At 32.2% G+C, this 23,033-nt stretch overlaps 1 protein-coding gene across 5 annotated transcripts in view; it reads left to right on the top strand.

Annotated features, from left to right (window-relative positions):
• The window catches only part of MON2 (MON2 homolog, regulator of endosome-to-Golgi trafficking), a 119,814-nt gene extending 97,905 nt beyond the window's left edge, over positions 1-21,909 (top strand). For 4 of the 5 annotated variants that reach the window (XM_074269764.1, XM_074269763.1, XM_074269765.1 and 1 more), the window contains 3 exons: positions 3,191-3,398; positions 6,535-6,617; positions 21,209-21,909. In XM_074269764.1, coding sequence (XP_074125865.1) covers positions 3,191-3,398; positions 6,535-6,617; positions 21,209-21,372 — 455 coding nt within the window. In that variant the 3' untranslated portion in view covers positions 21,373-21,909. Of the gene's footprint in view, positions 1-2,066; positions 2,173-3,190; positions 3,399-6,534; positions 6,618-21,208 lie in introns of those variants that run through there. The other variant, XM_074269767.1, reaches the window with a different exon arrangement.
• Positions 21,910-23,033: the final 1,124 nt, after the last annotated feature.

Here is a 23,033-nt window from a genome sequence, read left to right as displayed (position 1 = left end):
GTTTAATCTTTTTTTCTAAATATGTATAAAACATTGTAACAATGTAACTTCTACTGTATACTAATACAAAAGTTGTTTTTATTCTTACTTATCAGACTAGTTTCCACTAGATGGCTCTCTTGAGTATCCTCACTCATTCCTAAAGTATTTATACAATTTAGCCAATAGGTGGTACTTGTGCTCTTTTCAGAGGAAAAACTGGTTCTTTTTAATACTTATCCAATATGACTTTTAAAAATTAGCCTATGCCTACTAATAAAAATAATATATGATATTTTGAAATTCATTTTCTGATGTCTAAAGCCCATTTTGCTCACAGCAGGTCTATGAGGTGTAGTAAATTATCTCTATTTTTAGGTAAGACTCATAGGACTAGTCAGTTTTGCACTGCTGATTTATGTAATTGAAACCTGCACATTCTGACACCAAGTCTATTGCTTTTCCCACAACACCATGTTCCTTACTTTTGAAAAAATAGCCTGGTTAAAAAAAAAAAAAAAAGCCCTTGGAAAAACAATCAGAAATATTTGCTTTTTGCTTTTATTTTTCTTTTTAGACCTGTTTGAGTTAGTCTTGTGTAAGGATATGCCCTTTCTTCTTCTGAGGACTCTTTGTGTGTCCTTAATATCTCTTCCTTTTCCATATGTGCTAGATTGCCCCTTCAGTCATCCCTTTTTTCTTTCTTCTCTTTTCTCTGTATGTACTGTTTCTTCCTTCTTGCATTCAGGCATACCTAAGTCTAGCCTATCTTCAAAAATATTTCACTAAATTTTACTATCCTCTCAAGTTGTCTTCCTATATCTCTTCCACCTTTCTCTTTAACATTCCTACAAAAGGCTTTGCAGTCATTTCTTCCTTTTCTTTTCTTTTCACTTAATTTTCAACCCTTTGAAACCTCTGGGTTTTAAACTTCAAGTGAAATTATTCTTCCTCCAGATTTGACCAGGTATCTCTTAATTATTAATCAAATGATCTTTCCCTAATCTAAATCTTTTGTGACCTTGGTCCTTCCTTCATTTGATACTGTTGGCTTCTACCATCTCCTGGATGGGATTTCTCTCTGAGTTTGGTGATTCCTCTAATGCTTTCTGTCTTCTTTTCTGCTTCATGACACCTCACATATCGCATCTTAGCAGTCCCCAGAGTTTTGTGGGACCCTCTGTTCTTTTCAATTTATAATCTCTCCTTCTCTAATCAGATAACTCATAGGCGTTTTTACCCAGTGACACTTTCTCCTTTGAGCTTCATAGTGATATCTCCAGCTCAATGTGTCAAAAACAGAGCTCACTGTCTTCCTTTCTAAAATGTACCTATTTTTGTCAAGTGTACCAGTTTCACCACCTAGGTGATCAGGGCTCTCTGATGCCTTTCAGATCAAGTGTTAGGCCACTTCTTAGTATTTGTTTCCACACCTTGCCTAAAAAATTAGTACTTGCCAGTTTACTGCTTGCATAGACTGTTGTACCAGCCTCTTAATTGGTCCCTCTGCCTTAATTCTCTTCTCATTCCAATCTGGTTTCCTTATACAGCTGCCAAAAGAATGTTCTTCAATCCACAATCTGAGTGAGTCATTCCCTTGCTCAGTGAACTCCACAGACCTCTTGTTTTGAGGATAAAATCATAAACTGCTTCATTTCTAAAACCCTCTTCACCTAGCCTCAATCAATGTTTCCATCTTTATTCTCCATTACTCCTTTTGCCACAAATCAAGCTCTAGCCCCACTGTCCCTTTTCTCTCCCACACACAATGCTTTATCCTGTATCCATGCCTTTGCTCAGGCTATCCCCTTTCCTGAGAGTGTTCCTTCTTACTTTTGTCTCATGAAATCAGGTACCAAACAAGTAGTGCTTTGTTGTACTCAAACCCTTCCTAATTCTCCCATACTACTATTGTCTCCATGTCCTGACCACTTTGTACATGATTTGTATATACTTGGATATAGACAGTGCATCTCAGTAGATAGAGTCTGTCCTTAAATCGAGAAGTCTGGTGTTCAAGTCCTATGTAAGCTTGGGCAAGTCACGTAACTTCTCGATTTTCTTGACAAATTTCTCCAATACTGTAGATTGATGAGAAGTTTCCAAGCTGCATTGGTAGAGGAAATTCCTCACTGTGAGGTCTTTGTAATAGTGAAATCATAGGCCCAGTCCCTGTCCCCTGATGGAATGCAAGCTCCCTGAAAATAAAGATTATTGAGGGACAGAAAATCAGAGAGAGAAAATAAATGTGAGTTGAAAATTTTTTATAACTGCTTATAAAAAGTAGGGATTACTTTATTATGATCTTTCTTTTCCTCTTCCTTTTTCTTCTTTTGAGAAATGTTCTACTATTTTGGAAATATCTCCTTCAATTAATTGGTGTTAGACATTTCATTCATGTTTTTCATGCCTCAATTTTTGTTATCTCAAGTGAGATTATAATTGTAATTCACTTAGCACAGTGCTAGCACATAGTAAGGATTATATAAATATTAGTTAATATTATTATTATTATTTTAAAATTAAATTTTCCTGAGGAGAACATAAATCTGTATACATAGTCATATAAAGTAGAAATTCTTAGTGCTAGAAATTAAGGTATTCTTACTCAGACTCTATATTCCTTGGAATTTTTCCCCACTTAAGAAAATCACACACACATTCTAAGTACTTCTTTACTCAATCAGATCTTATCAGATCACTCCCATTCTTACCCACTAATCCTCTTTGATCTATAAATTCTCAAATGAGACAAACTCAGCTAAAACTAAAATTGGCTTCTTTGCCCGCACCCCCCCCCCCCCCCAGTGTCCAAAGAGAGACTTTGGAGTTAATTACAAAGTTCTCAAAAGCTCCTCTCTTGATTTAGTAAGCAAAAATGTGTTGCTTCTCTTCCACCTATTTCTCCCCTCCCCAGCCAAATAAACCATTTCTACATCGCTTAACAAAAGCATCATTTTTGGTAACAGTTTATAACCTAGAAACTAAGTTCAGAAAACTTCTTTATCACAAAAAGAGCTATAAACAACTAGATTAATTATGCAGTCATTTAAAATACTAATAAATACATCTTATATCAAATAATATAATTCAAAATATATTTTAATATCATTTGTTTTAGAAGTCTTTAGGAGTTGTGTTTGAGATTTAATAGAAGTATTTTAGACCAGTTTCTTATTTTACTATTAAAGATCATATGTTACTTTTACAGAAGCAGAAATTGATATTCGAATGAGGGAAGAATTTTCTAAAATGTGTTTTGAAACACTACTCCAATTTTCCTTCAGTAACAAAGTGACAACACCTCAGGAAGGCTATATATCACGAATGGCCCTCTCGGTGCTCTTGAAGAGATCCCAAGATGTCCTACATCGTTACATAGAAGATGAAAGACTCAGTGGCAAATGTCCTCTTCCAAGGTTTCATCTTTATTTTATTTTATGAAAAATGCAGGCATGTCAGTAAACAAATAATTATAATGATTAATCACAATGAGTTAAGGGTATAAAGCAGAAAATCTATAGATTGTGTCTATTTATTATCCCTGTTTGAAATCTTGCTTTTCTTCTGTTTTTACCTAATCTACTTAATAATCCCTTTTGCAATGTAAACATATACAGCTCATCATTATCAGAAGTGATTTTTACTATGGTCAGATTTACTAGAGGATAGAACTAGCAATATCCAAATGATCCATCAAAAGTTACAATCAAGGCTTACAAAGCAGCATTGAAAAGGCTGACCACCTGCCTTTAAACTGCTGCCTGTACTTGGTAGTGCCCACCAACCCAGGTTCATAAATTAATTCATGGCTGCCATCATCACCTACTTGGAAGATTCCAGAGATACAAAGAGAACTGGCAAGATTAAATTGCTAAAATTAGAGATAGGACTAATTTTTGTTTAGAGTGCTTTAGATAAGTTTGAGAAGTGATGAAAAGAAGTTTCCAGATGAAGAATAGGAAAAGTGGACAGTTTCATAGCTCCTGGCATTAATTATTAATTAATTATTGATTTTAGTTAAGTTTTAGGTTATTAAGTATAAGTTTATCTTTGTTACCCACAAAGTCTCCAGTTCCTAAAATCTATAACCTAATATTTTTTCAAGTGCCTTGGAAGTTGCTGGTTGACTTCTTCCTCAGAATACAGTTACTGCTTAGACAAAAGGTTTACCCAAGCCAGATGCTGATATAACTATAGCAATTTTCCCAAACCTATGTTAACTATTTGTAGTCTTTTATCAAGTAGTCTTTGTCATGATTAGAAAGGTCTCACAATAGATTAAATAAAGAATCTGATTAGGGCACTGGGAACAGAAGACGGAGCCTTTTTTAGATAGCTTCCAGAATTCTGTGAAATATCATTAATTGGAGGAAGTGGTACTTCTAACTAGCAATTGTTCCGAATTTAACTAGTGAGTCAAAATAGGTCCTGAGCTACAACAGTGGTTTGTTGGCTATTTTTCATGATCAGAACTCATGTCATAATATGTTATTATTTTTTACACAATTTTATAATTGAATATATAAAAACATTCTAAATTATCTTTTATAAATCCTCACAATTTGAAGCAAGTTTTGCTGATAAAGCCTCATTTCTCAAACATAGAGAGAACTGAATGAAATTTATAAAAAAATAAGAACCATGTCCCAAATGACAAATGATCAAAAGATGTGATCTATGCCCAAAAGGCTAGAAATTCATACATATCCTTTGACTTAACAATACTACTATTAGGCATGAATCCAAAAAGTGTTTTTTGTTTTTTAAGGAAAAGGACTCATATTCAAAAATATTTATAGCAGCTCTCAAGGCAAAAAATTAGGAATTGAGGGGATGCCCATCAATTGGGGCATGGCTGAATAAATTGTGGTGTATGATTATGATGGAATGTTATTGTTCTTTGGGAAATGATAAGCAGGATGTTTTCAGGATAAAACTCAAACAAAGTGAAATGCATTGTATACAAAGTAATTGCATTGATCTGGAAAGATCAGCTTTAAATAACTTTGCTGTTCTCAGCTATACAATGATCCATGACTATTCTGAAAGACTTATAATGAAAAATCATATTCATATCCAGAGAAGGAACTGATCATGTGTGAATACAGGTTGAAGCATATTAAATAAAGAAAATGAAACTGAGTTCTTCACCCTAATGCAAATAAATAAAAAATGCATCCTCAGTTGTGCATTTGGAAGAATAAACATTGAGAGATGAATATTATATACTTTTAAAAAATAGTAATGCAATTGACTTATAATTTCCATTAAAATAGGATTTTTTAATGCATTATGATTATAGTTCTGGATGCTTTGAGACACATATATATTCTCTCTTTTTCTCTCTCTCCCTCTCATTCCCCTCCCCCTTCATCCGCCATGTAATTAATTTTTATACTTTTACACATTAAGACATATCATTTTTTGGTTTCAAATAGCTTTGTCTACAGGATACAATATGACATTTAAATAATTCTAAGTAAATAGTTCCAATTTGAGAATTTCATGATTTCTATAAGGGTACTCTCTGGTACTTCAAAATTAGGATTAGTAATTATTTAATTATTGTCTTACAGGAGTTTGAGTCTACTTTTTTTAATGCTACCCAACACTTTTTCATGAACACAAATTAAATAGTATTTAAATGCACATTAAATATACTTATCTCGAGGGAGGGGATCAGAATCAGTTTTTAAATTATTTCTATATCCTTAGATATACTGATTTTAATTCATATAATAATTATTTGCTTTCCAAGTTTGTAAACAGAGTATATGACATTATTTAATGCAATTTATAGTCATGTTTACTAAAAGTCATGTAATAAAAAACTTCACCATAACAAAAAGTTATTTCACCACTTAAAGCAAGATTTGAGAGAAATTTCAACATAGTATTTTAAAAAACTGAATAACCCAAGAATAATTACTTTGTATCAGAAATGAAATGGTTTCATCAGAACTAAAAAGAATATAGAAAATTCTTAAAGCAGAAAAGCTCCATTTTTTTTTTGGAGAAAGACTTGAAGGAACAGATTTGGATTTTAGCCTTGTACTATCTCCAAAAAAGAGTACCCTGAGATTGCCCATTTGGAATAGTAATTGTATCTTTGAAAGTAGAAAGAACTGTAATCCTTGGGTGTTATAACGTACCTGTTTTACTAAATTGATGAAAAGATTATACACTTAATGCTTATACATTTGTTCTTTTTTTATTTCATTTTTTATTATAGGTTTTTATATACAAAACATATGCATTGATCCTTGCAAAAACTTCTGTTTCAACTTTTCCCCTCCTTCCTTCACTTCCTCCTCTAGATGGCATGTAGTCCCATACATGTTAAATATGTTAAAGTATATGTTAAATACAGTGTGTATATTTATATTTGTTCTTATATTAGAATGTATTTTTCATATGAAAAATAAAAAAAATTGAAATTCAGATTCATTTGTACACAATACTGTTGAAAACCTTTCCCATTATTTTTCTGTTTCAGTAGATAAGTTGTGAATTTGTAATTTTTCACTGAAATAATATTCTCTCTTTTTTTAGGCAACAAGTGACAGAAATCATATTTGTTTTAAAAGCAGTCAGTACCCTTATTGATTCACTTAAGAAAACTCAACCTGAAAATGGTAAGTCTTAGAAGTCTTGTTTCAAAAATAAAATGTTTTCATTTTTTATTAATAATGTTTAATTTTATAGAATTTATTATCCATTAGCCTTGTTTCATTGAGAATTATTGTTTAATCCCTTTCCTCAACTAGAGGAAATACTTTCAAGCTTTCTTTATCTTTCTTTTGAAGTCCTCCCTATTTTTCATGATCCAGGTCAAATGCTACCTCCTCTATAAAGTCTTTTGTAGTCATCTCAACCATAAGTGATCTCTCTTTTCTGAATTCCTACAATATTTTATACTTTTCTTAATTCATATAAGGCATTCTACCTTGTATTATAGTCTTTTGTGGGAATAATTTGTCTTCTTAACTAGGCTTTTTAAGTCCCAGAGGTTGTGTCTTATTCATGTATGCATACTCAAACTAGAAGATATTCATTAAGTATTTAGTGAATGAAGGACTAAATCATGAGATTCTTATATAACTTAGGACTCTTACATAACTAAAGGTAGTCATTTTTCCCTAATAATTTTTTTAATCTTTTTTTCCCCAGTTTAATTCAAGCATGGTAGAGTGCATGCCTGTAATCTCAGTTACTGAGAAGGCTGAGATTAGTGTCCCTTGAGCCTGAAGTTCTGAGCTACAATAGCTATGTAGATTGGATATCCTCACTTAAGTTCAGTACCAATTTAGCAAGCCCTCAGAAGAAGAGCAGTTTCTAAATTGCTAAAGGAGGGGCAAAACAACTCAGATCTAAAATGGAGTAGATAAACCTTCTTTGCCAGTCTGTAGAAGGATTAGATCCTTGAGTAACCCCTCCACTTTGAGCCTAGCTAAATTGGAGATACTCATTCTTAACAATAATAATAATAATAAACAATAATTTCTGTCATTTCTACTCTAGACTTTTAAAATAGGTGTGATATAAGATCTTGTGGCAAATGAAATTTTCTTTTGCTGGAGTGACCTTCTGAGTTATAATTCTTTATCCCTGATTTTAGTATTCGGAGCCAGGTTCTGTTAATAAGAAGGGTTTTTTCTTTTTTGTTTCTTTGATATTTAGATCTCTTTTTTATTGTTTTATGACCAGATTTGTAAGTATGTTGAGAATCTTTGATGTGTGAGAACTCCTTCTACCAATTCAGATAAGTTTTTAGAGAGTAGCCTGAGACTGAGTCTTAACTACTAATGTCACCTCATGTCTTCTTCACTTACAAGCCCAGAGCTTTCTACAGTGCTATACACATATATTTTTATTTAAACATATACATGCACATACTTTAGGATATTTGAAAAACAGTTGTTTTTCCAGAAGGGTATCTTTAAAGAACTAAGATTTCAAGAAAGTAATCCCATTTCTCAATATTTTTAACTTCTTATATATAGAATTATTTTCCAATTTTTAATATGTATGACATGATGAAAAAATCATATGGTATTAATGTTTTCCTTGTTTGGAACTTAATAATAAGAATAACAGCAACAATAACAATAACATACTTAAATTGGTTTTAAAGATTTGCAAAATACTTTACTTACATAATCTCATTTATGCTCACCTTTCCAAATCTTTGTATTTGTAGAATTGTAAAACACACATCACACTTTTGCTTATAATCAGAAACATTTATTGTGTAATAATCAGAGAGAAAGAAAGAAAGTTAATATGTATATATATATATATATATATATATATATATATATATATATATAGGGAACAACTTCTGGGCTTCTCCTAACACATTTGCCCTTAAATAAGTGGGAAGTTTTCATTCTTTAAAGGCTTCTATTTAGAGATAACCAGGAAAATAAGGCAAACTAGAACACACACACACACACACACACACACACACACACACACACACACACAGTCTTTAAGCTGTGTGTAGATCTAAGGTGACATGTTAGCATTCTTATAGCAGTTGGGTCATTATCAAAGATGGATTTTAACTGAACCAAATGTATCATATTTTTTTCTTTCTTTGGGGATACTTTTTCCATTTTATATTTATTATTTTTTAAATTAAGAATTCATACAAAATTCAATATAAAAATAAAAGAATTCATATTAAAATTTAATTTAAAATGTATAAAAATGCTGTGGGGAAAATAAAATGAATCCATTGTACCTCTGACTTTTAAAAGTGTTTCATATTCTCCATCATTTTCACCTATATAGCATTACTAGAAAAATATTAGTATTATAAAGGGCATTTGTTTCTAGAAGAAGCTTGTCATTAAAAATGATTTTTTTAAAAAATGATTTACATTTTCCCATATATTTAATATAGTTTTAGAATTATTTGCTTTGAAGTCCCAACTATCAGTACTGTCTGTTTAATTTGAAAAATCTAATCAAGTTCTTCATAGAATTTCTCTGCCTCTTTATTCTCAGCAACCAAGATTGAAGAAAGCAGTCAAACTTTTCTATGTTGTCTTTTTGTTTATTGTCCTTGTGCTGCATTTTTAAATTATGGTAAACTGACAGTGATGCAAGCATGATCAATTTATTAGATTAGCAGTAACCAATAAATTATATCAATAGCTTTTTTTCAGTAACTAAGAACCCTAAGATAGGGCTTACTATATATTTTTTTATCCTAATAGTAATTTTATTGGGGGGGGGGTGGGGAACAGCTAGATGGCAGAGTAGCAGTCCTGATGTAAGAAGGATCTGCATTCAGATATGATCTCATATACTTAATATTTCCCTACCTGTATGACCCTGGGCAAGTCATTTAACCCCAATTGCCTCACACAGAAAAATAATAATAATAATAATATTTTATTTTCCCCCCACTTACATATAAAGACAGTTTTCAACATTCATTTTGGTAAGATTTTGATTTCACATTTTTTTTCTCCCTCTCCAAGACACTAAGCAATTCTATATAAGTTATACATGTACAATTATGTTATACGTATTTCCATATTAATCATGTTGTGAAAGAAAAATCAGAACAAGAGAAAAAATAACAAAAAAGTGAGAATAGGATACTTCAATCTGCCAACTCTTAATTAAATTAAAATCTTAAATTAAATTATTAGGACCATCTAGTTGTGTCTCAGTTTGTTCTAAAACCACCTCAGCAAAACTATTTCACTTTATTTCTTGAATTGAAAGTTATTTTATCCTTTATGAAGTAAAATAGGCATATGTACTCAGAGAAACTAATATTGCTGAATTTTTGTGTTTAATATTCTTATGGCTTACTTGTAAAATAAGATTTTCCCATTTTGGAGATTTGAAGCGGCTTATCAAAGATCATAATCATTCACATTGGAGAAATTTACATTTTCCTGCCTTTTTTTTTAATATAGCAGATCTATTTTCTATATATTTGTCTATAGGTACTTTATTAAAATTATTTACTGGAATCATTCATAAAACATAATTACAATTTTTAACCTTTTCCCAGATGGTTTTGCATTTTAGAATCACATCATACTCAGCTCTACCCCAACCTTTCTTTTGGACTACCCAGTTAAAAAATGTCAATTTTAGACATAATAGTTTATATTTCCATGTATAAAACATAAAAATTTTGTCCTTATTGAGTCCCTTGAGATTAATCTTTGATGTTGGCTCTTATGTGTTAAACTTTCTATTGAGTGAGTATACTTCAACAACAATACTATATGATGATCAATTCTGATGGATGTGGCCATTTTCTTTTTTTTCTTTTTTTTTTTTTTTTTTAATTTTAGGCTGGGGTTAACTGACTTGCCCAGGGTCACACAGCTAGGAAATGTTAAGTATCTGAGGCCAGATTTGAACTCAGGTCCTCCTGAATTCAAGGCTGGTGCTCTATCCACTGCGCCACTTAGCTGACCCTGGATGTGGCCATTTTCAAAAATGAGATGAACCAAATCAGTTCCAATAGAGCAGTAATGAATTGAACCAGCTACACCCAGCAAAAGAACTCTGAAAGATGACTATTGATCACTACATAGAATTCCCAATCCCTCTAATTCTGTCCACCTGCATTTTGGATTTCCTTCACAGGCTAATTGTACACTATTTCAAAGTCCGATTCTTTTTTTACAACAAAACAACTGATTGGACATCTATACATATATTGTATTTAATTTATACTTTAATATATTTAACATTTATTGGTCAACCTGCCATCTGGGGGAGGGGGGAAGGAGGGGAAAAATTAGAACAAAAAGTTTGGCAATTGTCAATGTTGTAAAATTACCCGTGCATATATCTGATAAATAAAAACTATTATTATTAAAAAACAAAAACAAAAAAACCTTTCTATTGAGTTCAGATGTATATGAGATAAAATCCTGAAAATCTGAGAGTTCATTGAGTGTCCATTTTTTTCTGGATGTACTATTTCAGCCACAACCCTATTTCTTTTCATTGTCAGTGTATAGTATTATAGGACCTCCTGTCTTGTATTGCATTTGCTGATAAGTTCTGTACAATTCTTTAAAATGTGTTTATACTTATGTGGACAGAATATTCACTCTTTTTGTTACATATGACACTACCATTATCCCGTTAGTATATCATGAAAATTACTGGAAATTATATAGTCAACCTCTTTGGGAGAGAATATTTATATTACTTATAACAATTTTATGCAATTATCAGGATATTAATAATTATGTAAATCAAAGGAGAAAGGAGTAGAGAAAATCAGCTTTTTTATGTCCCCCCTTCCCCCCGAGGTAATTGGGGTTAAGTGACTTGCCCAGATCACAGCTAGGAACTGTTAAAGTTCTGAGACCAAATTTGAACTCAGATCCTCCTGACTTAAGGGCTGGTGCTCTATCCACTTTGCCACCTAGCTGCCCTAGTTTTTTTATGTTTAAATAGGCAGTAAACTGTATATAGGACAGTATTAGTAATGAAGAATGAGGTTGTAATATGATCACATGCTATATCTTATAGCTCCACATGGATCTATAATCTAAACAGTTCAGGGTCCCTTCCAATCAAGTAGCTTCTATCCTAACCCTGCCTGTCAACACTCTTCAATTATTGTTCATGACTTCTCATAAGTATCTCAAAGATGGTCCACTTAAATATTGGGGACAAACCTTACTTTTTCCTGACATCACAAAAGTACAAGTAAAGTACTTTGGGTATCCACCCGTCATTATTCTCTCCATATGACTAGCCCTTCTCCTTTTTCTTTGATGACATTTTATTCCTGTTATTTAAAGTTCCTCATTGGTTTTGTATTGTTTCTGACTCTCACATATCATGCATCTTTCCATTTATTATCCTTTCTGTGATTTTAATTTTGAATTAATTTTGGAGATCATTGCATTCTGTCTTTTACTGCAATATAACAACATTGGTAAGATAATTGGTTTTGAGAAAGATGAAGCTTTGCTTTCATGGCAAACTGGGGTCATTAGCAGATCTTCACAGTTTGCTGAAAGGCCCACTGTTCTCTGGATCCAACTCATTAAACCCTTGTGCTGTGAATTCCACATGCGTGTGCAAATTACATTTCATCCTGCCCATTTTTTGCTGGATATACTACTTTCAGCTACAACCCTAAATGTTGTCACTATTGGCAGATTTCACCTTTGCTATTTCTTTTAAATATTCAAATATACCCCTTTCTTTCTTTTGACACTGCCACCACTCTGGTGTGGGCCTATATCATTTCACACCTTTGAATACTTCCTTTTCTCACTATTTCATATGACTACTACCATAGTTCAGGCTCTTTATCACCTGTCACCTGGATTATTAGAATAACTTTCTAAATCTCTCTTGTTTCCGATTCCTCCTACACTCAATTGCCAAAGTCATTTTCTTAATATTCAGAGATAGGTATGTCATTCCTCTACTCTAAACTCCAAGGATTCCCTATTGCCTTCAGGATAAAATATAAACTTTTTGCCTCTTAAATTTTTTTTCTTTTTGGTTACATTTTAAATTGTAAACTGTCTCTCCTTACCTCCCCATTCTACATTATATAAGGCCACAGTTTTGCATATACACATATTCCTTTGTAGTTTCTTTGTAGTTGAGTTGAATATTAGTTATACATAGAGTAGCTTAGTCCTTCAGTTTTTCCTTGAATTATATTGCTGTTACTGTGTGCTACATTGTCTTTATTCTGCTCATTTCACTTTTCATTACTTCATGGAGATCTCTTCATGTTTTTTCCTAAAATCAGCCTACTCATCATTTCTTACAATATAGTAGTATTCTATAACAGTCATATACTATAACCATTCCTAAATTGATAGGCTTTCTTCAAAATTTCCCTCTTCTTTCTCTTCTTGCCACTTCTCTTCCCTATCAAGAAAGAAAAACAAAACTTTTTAATAAATATGCATAGTCAAGCAAAAGAATTCCCACATTAGCCATGTCCAAAAATGTATGTCTTGGAGAGGCAGAGCCAAGATGTTAAAGGCTGGGACTCACATCAACTCTCAAAAATTCCCCTACAAACAACTTTAAAATAATAAAATGAATTCTAGAGTGTCAGTACCAACAAAAGAATAGGGTGAAACAGTTTACCAGCCCAAGGTAATATTAAGGCTGGCTTTGGCAAGCCAGAAACAGATTTTGAAGGATCTGAACCTGAGGCAGTGGCTTCCAATGCTTTCAGCTGACAGATAGTAGGGGGATCTTGGTCCAGAAGAGATTCCAGGGGATCCTTTGTTAGCACTGGGAGAAAGACTCTGTTGCATTGTCCATACTGAGTTCTAGGTCACACTCCCAGGGGGAGGAGAACCATGAGCAGAAACAGGGACCCAGGTCATAATTTCAAGGTAGAAAAGAATGCTTGTTGCTTAGAGATGAGCCCAGTCCAAAAGATCCTCTTTTTAGGTCATTACACCCTTAAAAGAACTAAAAACTTACAAACTCCCCAAACTAGTTCTGGAAACAACAGTGTGAAACACCTGAAGCTTGCAACCCAGCCTCCTGCATCCCAAGAGTAGAGCTAGCTATTACACAATGTTAAAAGTCAAGAAATAAACTGGAAATATGGACAACAACAAAAAATAATTTGACAGGGGGCAGCTAGGTGGCACAGTGGATAGAGCACCAGCCTTGAATTCAGGAGGACCCAAGTTCAAATCTGGTCTCAGACACTTAACATTTCCTAGCTGTGTGACCCTGGGCAAGTCACTTAACCCCAGCCTAAAAAAATAATAATAATAATAATTTGACGATAGTTAAATGGTGGTCACTATGGTGACAGGAAAGATCAAAACAGCTACATGCAACATTTCAAAGAAAAATGTGAATTGGTTTCACCCCTCCTTCCCTCTCCCCCCAAAAAAAGAAATTCTGGCAGAACTCAGAATATATCTTAAAAGTTATATAAGCTAGGTGGAGGAAAAAATAGATAAAGAAATGAGAGTGGTACAAGAATATTATGAAAAAAAAAAAGTAGGTAGCTAGGTTCAGAAAGCACAAAAAAGTACTGACAAAGAACACCTTTAAAAAACCAAAATAGGTTAAATGATAAAAGTGGTGCAAAAATTCACTGAAGAGAACTTCTTTAAAAGCATAATTGGCTATTTTTTTAAATATGTATACAAATTCACTGAAGTAAAAATATCCTTCAAAAATAGATTTGGCCAAATGGAAAAGGAGATACAAAAAATCATTGAAGAAAATAATTCCTTAAAAATTAAAAATGAGCAAGAAGAAGCTGATGACTCCATGAGCCACCAAGAAACAATAAAACAAAATCAAAACAATGGGGAAAAATAGAAAAAACTGTTAAAATATCATTGGAGAAATAACTGACCTAGAAAATAGATCAAGAAGAGAGAATTTGAGAATTATTGAATCACCTGAAAGATTATTTTTGAGAGAGAAACAGAACAGAGTCTAGAGATCATCTTTCAAGAAATTATCAAGGAAAATTGCCCTGATAGCCTAAAACCATAGGGTAAAATAGATATGGAAAGAAAATAATAATCCCCTCTTGAAAGAGAGCCCTAGAGAAAAACCCCTGTGACTATTTTAATCAAATTACAAAGCTCCCAGGTTAAAGAGAAAATATTGCAATAAGCCAGAAAGATGTGGTAGTCAGAAGCAAAACACTTCTAAGGAAAAAATGAGAGAGGGAAAGAGAATAAACAGAAAAATAGGATGGAGGTAAATATATAGTTAGTTATAATTGTGAATGTAAATGGGATAAATTCACCTCCAAAAGAGAAATATAGCGAAGTAGATAAATCAGAATCCTGTGAAAATCAAGAGAGTAGGGGAAGGGAGGTAATCAAATTTCTCTGGTAAAGACCTCATTTGGAATCAAATTTATAAGAATAAGAGTCATTCCCCAATTGACAAATGAGTCAAAAGATATGAACTTTTTAAGATGAAATCTAAATTATATATAGTTATATAAAAAAGCTTTAAATCATTCTTGATTAGGGAAATGCAAATCAAAATAACTGAGATACTACTTCACATCTATAAGACTGACTCATATGACAAAAAAGAAAAATGACCAATGTTAGAGGAAGCATGAGAAAATTGGGACACTAATGCACTATTGGTGGAGTTGTGAACCATTCTGGAGATCAGTTTGTAACTATAACCCAATGTCTATAAAACCGCTTATACTCTGATCCATCAATACCACTACTAGGTCTGTATTCACAAGATTAAAAAAAGGAAAGCATTAAGTGGGCAAAAATATTTATGGTATGGGGTCAAAGAATTAGAAATCAAGGGGTTACCCATCAATTGGGGAATGCTAAACAAGTTGTTTATAACTGTGATGGAATACTATTGTGCTATAAGAAATAATGAGCAGGATGCTTTAAAAAAAAAAACAAAAACCTAGAATGACTTTACGTGAGCTGTTGCAAAGTTAAATGAGTAGAACCTGGAGAGTATTATATATAATAACAGCAATATTGTATGAATATCAACTGTGAATGACTTACCTATTCTTTTCAAAAGATTGTCATAGTTTACAGATCCATATGGTAGAATGTAAGTAGATTTTTTTTAGTCATCTTAATTAATAAAGGAATAGAATTACATTTTGAAGATGCTGAAGTTTAAATGATTATATGAAAGGGATTATATTTTAAATCATAAATTTAAAGTCATTACCAAACCATATATTGTACATGTTGCAAAGTAAAAGATTTCAGAAAGTTCAATTCATTTTATAACTCTTTATACTTTAAATCATTTTCCCCACTATGGAAAATTAGGGAATTTAGGCAAAATTAGTGTCCTGAGGAACATTCGATTATTATTCTTCAAGAGTCAGCTGAGTATTTATGTCCTTTTGTTTTTTCCCTTTCTTATAATTTTATTTATTTCATTAAATATTTCTCATATATGTATAAAAATTTTTAACAATCTTTTTTTTTTTAGTTTTTAGTTCAAAATTTTTTCCTCTCATCATTGAGAAGGCAAGCAATTTTATTTCAGTTCTTCCTGTGAAATCATTTAAAACATTTCCATATTAGCCATGTTGAAAAAAAAATAAAACAAACACAAAATAAAACATTAAAAAAGTTTTTTTTTTTTTTTTTTTTAAGTATGCTTCAATCTACATTCAGAGTTTATTAATTAGTTCTCTGAAGGTGAATAGCATTTTTTTATTATGATAGCTTTGGAACTATCTTAGGTCATTGTTTTGATCAAAATAGTTTAAGTCTTTCATAGTTGATCATCCTTACAGTATTGCTGTTATTGTATAAAATGTTCTGATTCTGCTCACTTCACTTTTCCAGCAGTTTGTATAAGTCTTTGCAATTTTTTTCTGAAACCATCTTATCATTTTTCATAATACAATAGTGTTTCATCATAGTTATAGACCCCTTTTTCAGCCATATTCCAATTGACAGATGTTCATTCAACTTTTATTTCTTTTCCATCACAAACAAAAGAAGGATATTTATTTATTTATTTTAAAAATAAGTTCTTTCCCCTTTTTTTTGCTCTCTTTTATGTCTTTGAGATAGAGGCCTAGTAATGCTGGGTCAAAGGGTATGCAGTTTTATAGTCCTTTGAACATAGTTCTAAATTGTTCTTTAGAATGTTTGGATTAGTATATAACCCCACCAAGAGTACATTAGTCTCCTAATTTTCCATATCCCCTTCAACTCTTGTCATTTGACTTTTCTGTTATGTTAGCCAATCTTATAGGTATGAGGTAGTATCTCAGAGTTTTAATTTGTATTTCTCTCAAATTTAGTGATTTAGAGTATCTTTTCATGTGACTACTCAATAGCTTTAATTTGTCTGCAAACTGCCTGTTCATATGCTTTGACCATTTATTAACTGGCTATAAGAATGGTTCTTATTTTTATAAATTTGACTTAGTTCCCTATCTATTTGAGAAATGATATCTTTATCAGAGAAGCTTGATATAAAATTTTTTCCCTCAGTTTACTGTTTTCCTTTTAATTTGGCTACACTTTATTTGTGTAAAACCTTTTTGATTTTGTTTTGTTTTGTTTTATTTCATATAATCAAAATTACCCATTTTTCATCTTGTGATGCTTTCTGTCTCTTGTTTGGTTATAAGCTCTTCCATAGCTGTATATCTTGCAAGTACATTTTCCATGCTCCCCTAATTTACTTAAGATATCACTCTTTATCTTTCAATCATGTACTCATTTTGTCCTTATTTTAATATGTGATGTGAGATTTGGGTTTTTTCTAGTTTCTGGATTTTGGAGTTTATCAAAGACTAGATTACTATAATCATTTATGTATTATATTCATAATCTATTTCACCGTTCCAACACTATTTCTTAGGTAGTACCAAATTGTTTTGATGATTACTGCTTTGTAAGGTAGTTTGAAATCTGGAACTGCTAAAGTGTCTTTCTCCACATTTTTTTCATTGATTCCCTTGAGAATTCTTGATCTTTTGTTCTTACAGATGAATTTTGGCATTTTTTTCTGGTTTAGTAAATTTACTTAGAATTGTCATTTTTATCATATTGGCTCTACCTATACATGAGCAGTCATTACTTCTCTGATTATTTTAATTTTCCTGAAAAGTGTTTTTTTTCCTCCTTTTCTTACTGCTAAGACTAGCTCCAATATTATGTTAAATAATAATGGTGCCTCCCTTCTGGTCTCATTGGGAAGGCTTCTAATTTATCTCCATTCAGATAATGTTTGTTCTTGGTGTGAAGATATTTATTTATTAATATTTGTTTCAAGAAAATTTCCATTCATTCCTGTGCTTTCTGTTGTTTTTAATAGGAAGGGGTGTTATATTTTGTCAGAAGCTTTTTCTGTATCGACATAATCATTTTTATTGAGATTTTTATTGATGTGGTCAATTATACTGAGAGTTTTACAAATATTGATAATTTCTTGAAAAATGCTGTTTAGTCTCTTTTTTTGATCATGGCTTTCAGATAATCCAATAATTTTAAAATTATCTCTCCTGGATTTATTTTCCAGGTCAGTTGTTTTTCTAGTAATATATATCAAATTGTTTTCTATTTTTTCATTCTTTTGGTTTGTTTTATTGTTTCTTTATTTCTCATAGTCATTAGCCTCCATTTTCTTAATTCTAATTTTTAAGGGATTTTTTTCCTCAGTAAGTTTTTGTACCTCCTTTTCCATTTGGTCAGTTTTGCTTTTTGATGCATTTTTGTTGTCATTGGGTTTTTTTTTGTTTTTTTTTTTTTTTTACTTTTTCATCACTCTTATTTTTCAATTTTTCCTCTCTCACTTGATTTTCAAAATCTCTTTTGAGCTCTTCCTGAGACTAATTTTCATTTTTCTTAGATATAGGAGCTTTGACTTTGTTATCTTCTGCTTCCTTGTCATTATAATAATTATGGTCAGAATCATTTTATGTTTTTTGCTCATTTTCCCAGCCTGTTACTTGATTTTTAACTTTTGTTTAAGTAGGGCTCTGTTACCAGGATGGAAGGTGCACTGTCTCAAGCTTCAGGTTTTCAGAGATCTTGTTAGGGATGTGTAAGTTTTCACTTCTTCTAAGGGGCATAATCCTAGAAGTAGTATGTTTACTCCTTTCCTCTCCTGTCCTCTGGTCTGTGAGTGACCAGAAGCACTCCTTCATGCCTTGGAACTGGGAAAGAGGATCCCCACTCCACTGTGACTATAAGTTCTAATGTACCAGTGCTCCTTCCCACCCTCTTCATAGAAGGCACTTAAGAAATGTTTGTTGAAGTGTTGAGCTGGTTGGTTTTAGAAGAGCTGCATGAAATAATGAAGAGTAAAATTAACAAAGCCAAGAGAACACAATAGTAGCAATATTGTTCTAAGAATAACTTTCAGCAAATCATTTTGAGTATTAGAAATATTTAAGTTAACTACAGAGGTCTTAAGAAGGAAGCTGTTATCTACCTTCAGAGGAAAAAAACTCATAAATAGAAGTATGTATAGTATGGCTTTAGACACACACACACACTCGTTTTTAATGGTAATCTCCAGGGCAGATTGGGGAGAAAAGGTGTGAAAAAATAAAATTAAAATGTACAGCAGAAAACAAAAGAAAAACTTAGAAGGACAGAAGAGTTTTCAAAGCTTTGAAAACAATGTACAGGACTTATTACATAGATTGTTTTTGTTTTTGTTTTTTTAATATAAATTCTTGCCCTGGCATCTCAACCAAATAAGTAAGGGATTCAACAGCCATTATTGGTAGGCAGCAAAGCCTTTTTCCTGCCCTTTCCTGAAGTATCTATTAATAAACAATAAGTAAGCTGGTATTATAGGTAAGGCCTAACTCTAATGGCTCAGGTTTGGGATTGTAATAAAATGGAAATTATAGACCATCCAAAAATTAATAGGAGGAAGTTGATTTAGCCATGGCATAGAAAGGGACACTAAGCAACCATTCAGTTAGGTTGGCTCAATTATCAAAAAAAGGGAAAATTTGTATTTAGATCTTCCATGTCCAATGCTTCATCCAATGTGCTACCAAGTGGCCACTACCTAGTGCATTAGGTAATAACCTAGCGGGTTCTCTCTGTGCTCCTCAGACAATTAGGAAGAAATGAAGTGGTAGAGGACAAGAAAAGAGAGAGAACTTGGAGGTACTGAGTTTAGAAAAAATAAGAAGACACTTTGAGAGCAGCGACTTAGGAGTGATAAAACTGACACTTGTTTGCCTACAAAGGAAAGAACTTAGGGTGTTCCTTTAAAGGTAAACTAGGAAAACTGCTTGGGGTGTGTTCTGGTTGTCTGCAGAAGAAGGTTTTCCAGGCTGAATAAAGATGTATGCCTTGGGCTAGGAACAAAGGGCCCAATCCGGCCAGGAAAACCAAGGCCCAGTGTCAGTGGACAGTTACTTATAGAGTTACAATAGAGTATTGTGCCCAGGATCTCAGAAGGAGAAAGGAGCATCCACAACTGGTTTTTTGTCTTTGTGTTCCCAGTATTTGACACATAGTAGGCACCTAATAAAGGAATATTGAATAAGTAAGTGAAAGTGAAAACTGGCCAGGGAGTCTGATTGTCAGGGGACTGTTCTATGTGAGCTTTGTTTGTAAAGTCAAGTATTTATTGATTGCTTACCATGTCCTCAATGCTGTAGGAGATAAAGGAGTTTATAATCTGGTATGGAAGACAAAAGTGAAATATGAAACTATAACAAGTGGTACAAAAAAGAATTAAACATGTTTGTAATCCTTTAATTATTATCTAATGCCAAAAACAAAATTAGAGCAAATTATTTAAGGGTGGGTGTGGGTGGGTATGTATAAACAGTATCTGAAAAGAAATTTACTTGTTTGAAATCTTTTAATAATTTTTGCTGAAATGTGTAATATACTTTAATTTTTTATAGATTCCAGAGTTTTGAAGACATAATATTATTATTTGATAAAATGATCAAAATGTTGGGTATTAGTGAGTTTATGAAATTGAAAGTAACATGGTACAATGGAAGGAGCTCAGAAAGTGAAGTAAAAAGATCACAGTGGAGAACCCAGGCCCTTTTGTACTAGAATAACTTCAGGGGATTGTTTTGAGGATACAATAAAATTTAACAAGTAAAAGTGCTTTTGAACATTGTAAAACATACAATTCATTATAAGGTATTATAATAGAAAATCTTTCCAAAGATTTTAAGACAGTTTTTGTGCGTGGTATTGGAAACTTTATATATTGTTTCATCATTATTGTCATATCATTTATTCAAGAAACTTGCGTGTCTCTTTATTGCCCTCTAGGATAAAATACACACTCTTATTTGGTATCTGAAGTTTTAAACAATCATCTGACTTCAGCTTACATTACTAGTTTCTTGGACAGTATTTCTACTGGCCCCAAATCCCTACTCTATTTCCAAACAAACCAGCCTACTAGATGTTTCCTGTGTATGACATTTTATCTCCCACCTACATATTCTTCTTTACCTGTGTCCTCCCTTCAAGGGTCAGCTCAGAGATTACTTCCTATGCTTGACCTTCTCTGAATTCCCAGTTTTCTGTGCTTCTCTTCCCCCCAAAAAACTCCCAATTGCTTTTTATATTATCTCTGTGTATAGTGTCTCTTCCCGGTCGAATGTAAGTTCCCTAACTTCAGGGGATATTTTGTTCTTATCCAATATCCCTAGTCCTTTGCACAGTACTTTGTACATTGGCTAATAATTTCTTGTTGAATTGAAAGATCTACTTTTTAAAGAAATCTCATGTCATTTGCTTTACAGTTGATGGCAATACCTGGACACAAGTAATTGCCTTATACCCAACTTTAGTAGAATGCATAACCTGCTCGTCTCCAGAAATCTGCTCAGCACTTAAAGAGGCATTAGTTCCCTTTAAGGACTTCATGCATCCACCAGCATCCAAGGTACAAAATGGAGAATCTTGACCACATATTTGTTTTTGAAGGAAAAAATATACCCCTCAAAAGAAAACGTTTGCTTCTGAATGAGGAGGATTCACTTTTGCTTCTGTGAGAAGGACATCTCTTGCAAATAATTCTTGGCAGCTGTTGTTGGCTTCCTTTTAATTGTACTAACAAGAGCTTGGTGATTTATGTATACTACAAGCTTAACACCTCCAAAAAGTTCCAGAATGAGTAGCAGAGCAAGCCTTTAATAAATTAAACTGAATGGATGGAATCATTTATAAATTGAATGTGCCTGCTACAGTATATAGAAGTGGTGACTGAAAAGTGGGCTTATGTACAGTTTGTGGTGTATGTGTTAATGATGTAATTTTAAAGAAGTATTTCAATTCAGTCCTTTATTAGGCTGGTGTTTTGCACCCTTTTTCAAGTACAAATTGTACAAAAATTTTATGCAAGATGGTACTGTAACATTCCATATTGTCTGTAACCAGCCTTTGTAAACAAAGGGAGATGATATACTTGTGTATACAATAAATGGTACAGTTCTGTATAAAATAGTTGCATTTATTATTTAAGTTTTTTAAAATATTGATAATGCTAAATGCTTGAGAGGATATGTATTTATTATGAATACAAAACTGTATGCTTATGTTTTTACTTATTTTACTTTATTCATTAGCAGATTGCTTATCACATGATCATGCAATTAGCTTTGTGCTTATTTTGAATGTATTTATAATACTGATTAAATATCAGACTATAGAAAGGTCATATGAAGACAGTGACAAATTGTCAGTGATTTGCTGATTTAAACTTTGAAGTAAATTAATGCATTAAGATATTTGTAGCATTATGACTTCATACCTCATTTCGTTAATATTTCTTGCCAATTTGCTTTATTTTTTGTATTTTCCTTCTGGATTTTAAATATATTTCTACTGATGCTTATCCTCACTAAAGGCATTTGTCACTGTCTGAATTATGCCTGAGCAGATTAATTTACAATAGCCAAAAATTTTGGCTATAACGGATTTTATTCGTTTCAGTTTCTTCTTCACTGTTTTTGGTTTGGTTTGGTTTGGTTTGGTTTGGTTTTGGTACATCTTTTCAAGGGAAATTCCTGTGCTAAACTTTAAATAGAAAATGTGTGTGTATTATAAAACAAGGAGAAGTGTATTTTTTGAGATAGTCGTGTATTTAGAAATATAGTAAGCTTTCTGTCATGGAGTAAAATGCTTTTTTTGTTTCACTTTCCTAGATCTAAGTATTGGAAAAAGCACTAACTACTTGTTTCTTTTAAAAAAAAATTATATCCAAGGTGAATATACTTTTTATTTCATGGATTATGGTAATACAGTATTTTTTAGTTAAAATTTTCATTGATTGGAAAGTATAATGATGTTTAAAGCATTAATTATTTGTAAGGAATACAAAGGGTAGTAGTGTACTGAAAAATCTTTAATTTTAATAGATTTTATACATTTTTGACTCACCTGATCAAATCATAAAACTAGTAGAATGTATCTGAGTTATGAATTTCATAAAAACTTGGGGTTATTGTTAATTGTGTAATTCTAAAACTTTTCATATTGTCAATATCTAAGAACATGCAAAGAGTGTGGGTATAGATAGAGATGTTTCAGAATGACTTTTTTTTAAGTAATTATTGAACTTTTAAA

Source organism: Sminthopsis crassicaudata, chromosome 5, assembly GCF_048593235.1.
Source record: "Sminthopsis crassicaudata isolate SCR6 chromosome 5, ASM4859323v1, whole genome shotgun sequence".
In the NCBI taxonomy this organism is placed as follows: Eukaryota; Metazoa; Chordata; class Mammalia; order Dasyuromorphia; family Dasyuridae; genus Sminthopsis; species Sminthopsis crassicaudata.
Note: the sequence above shows the minus strand (reverse complement) of the source record. Positions and strands in the feature narration are given on the sequence as shown.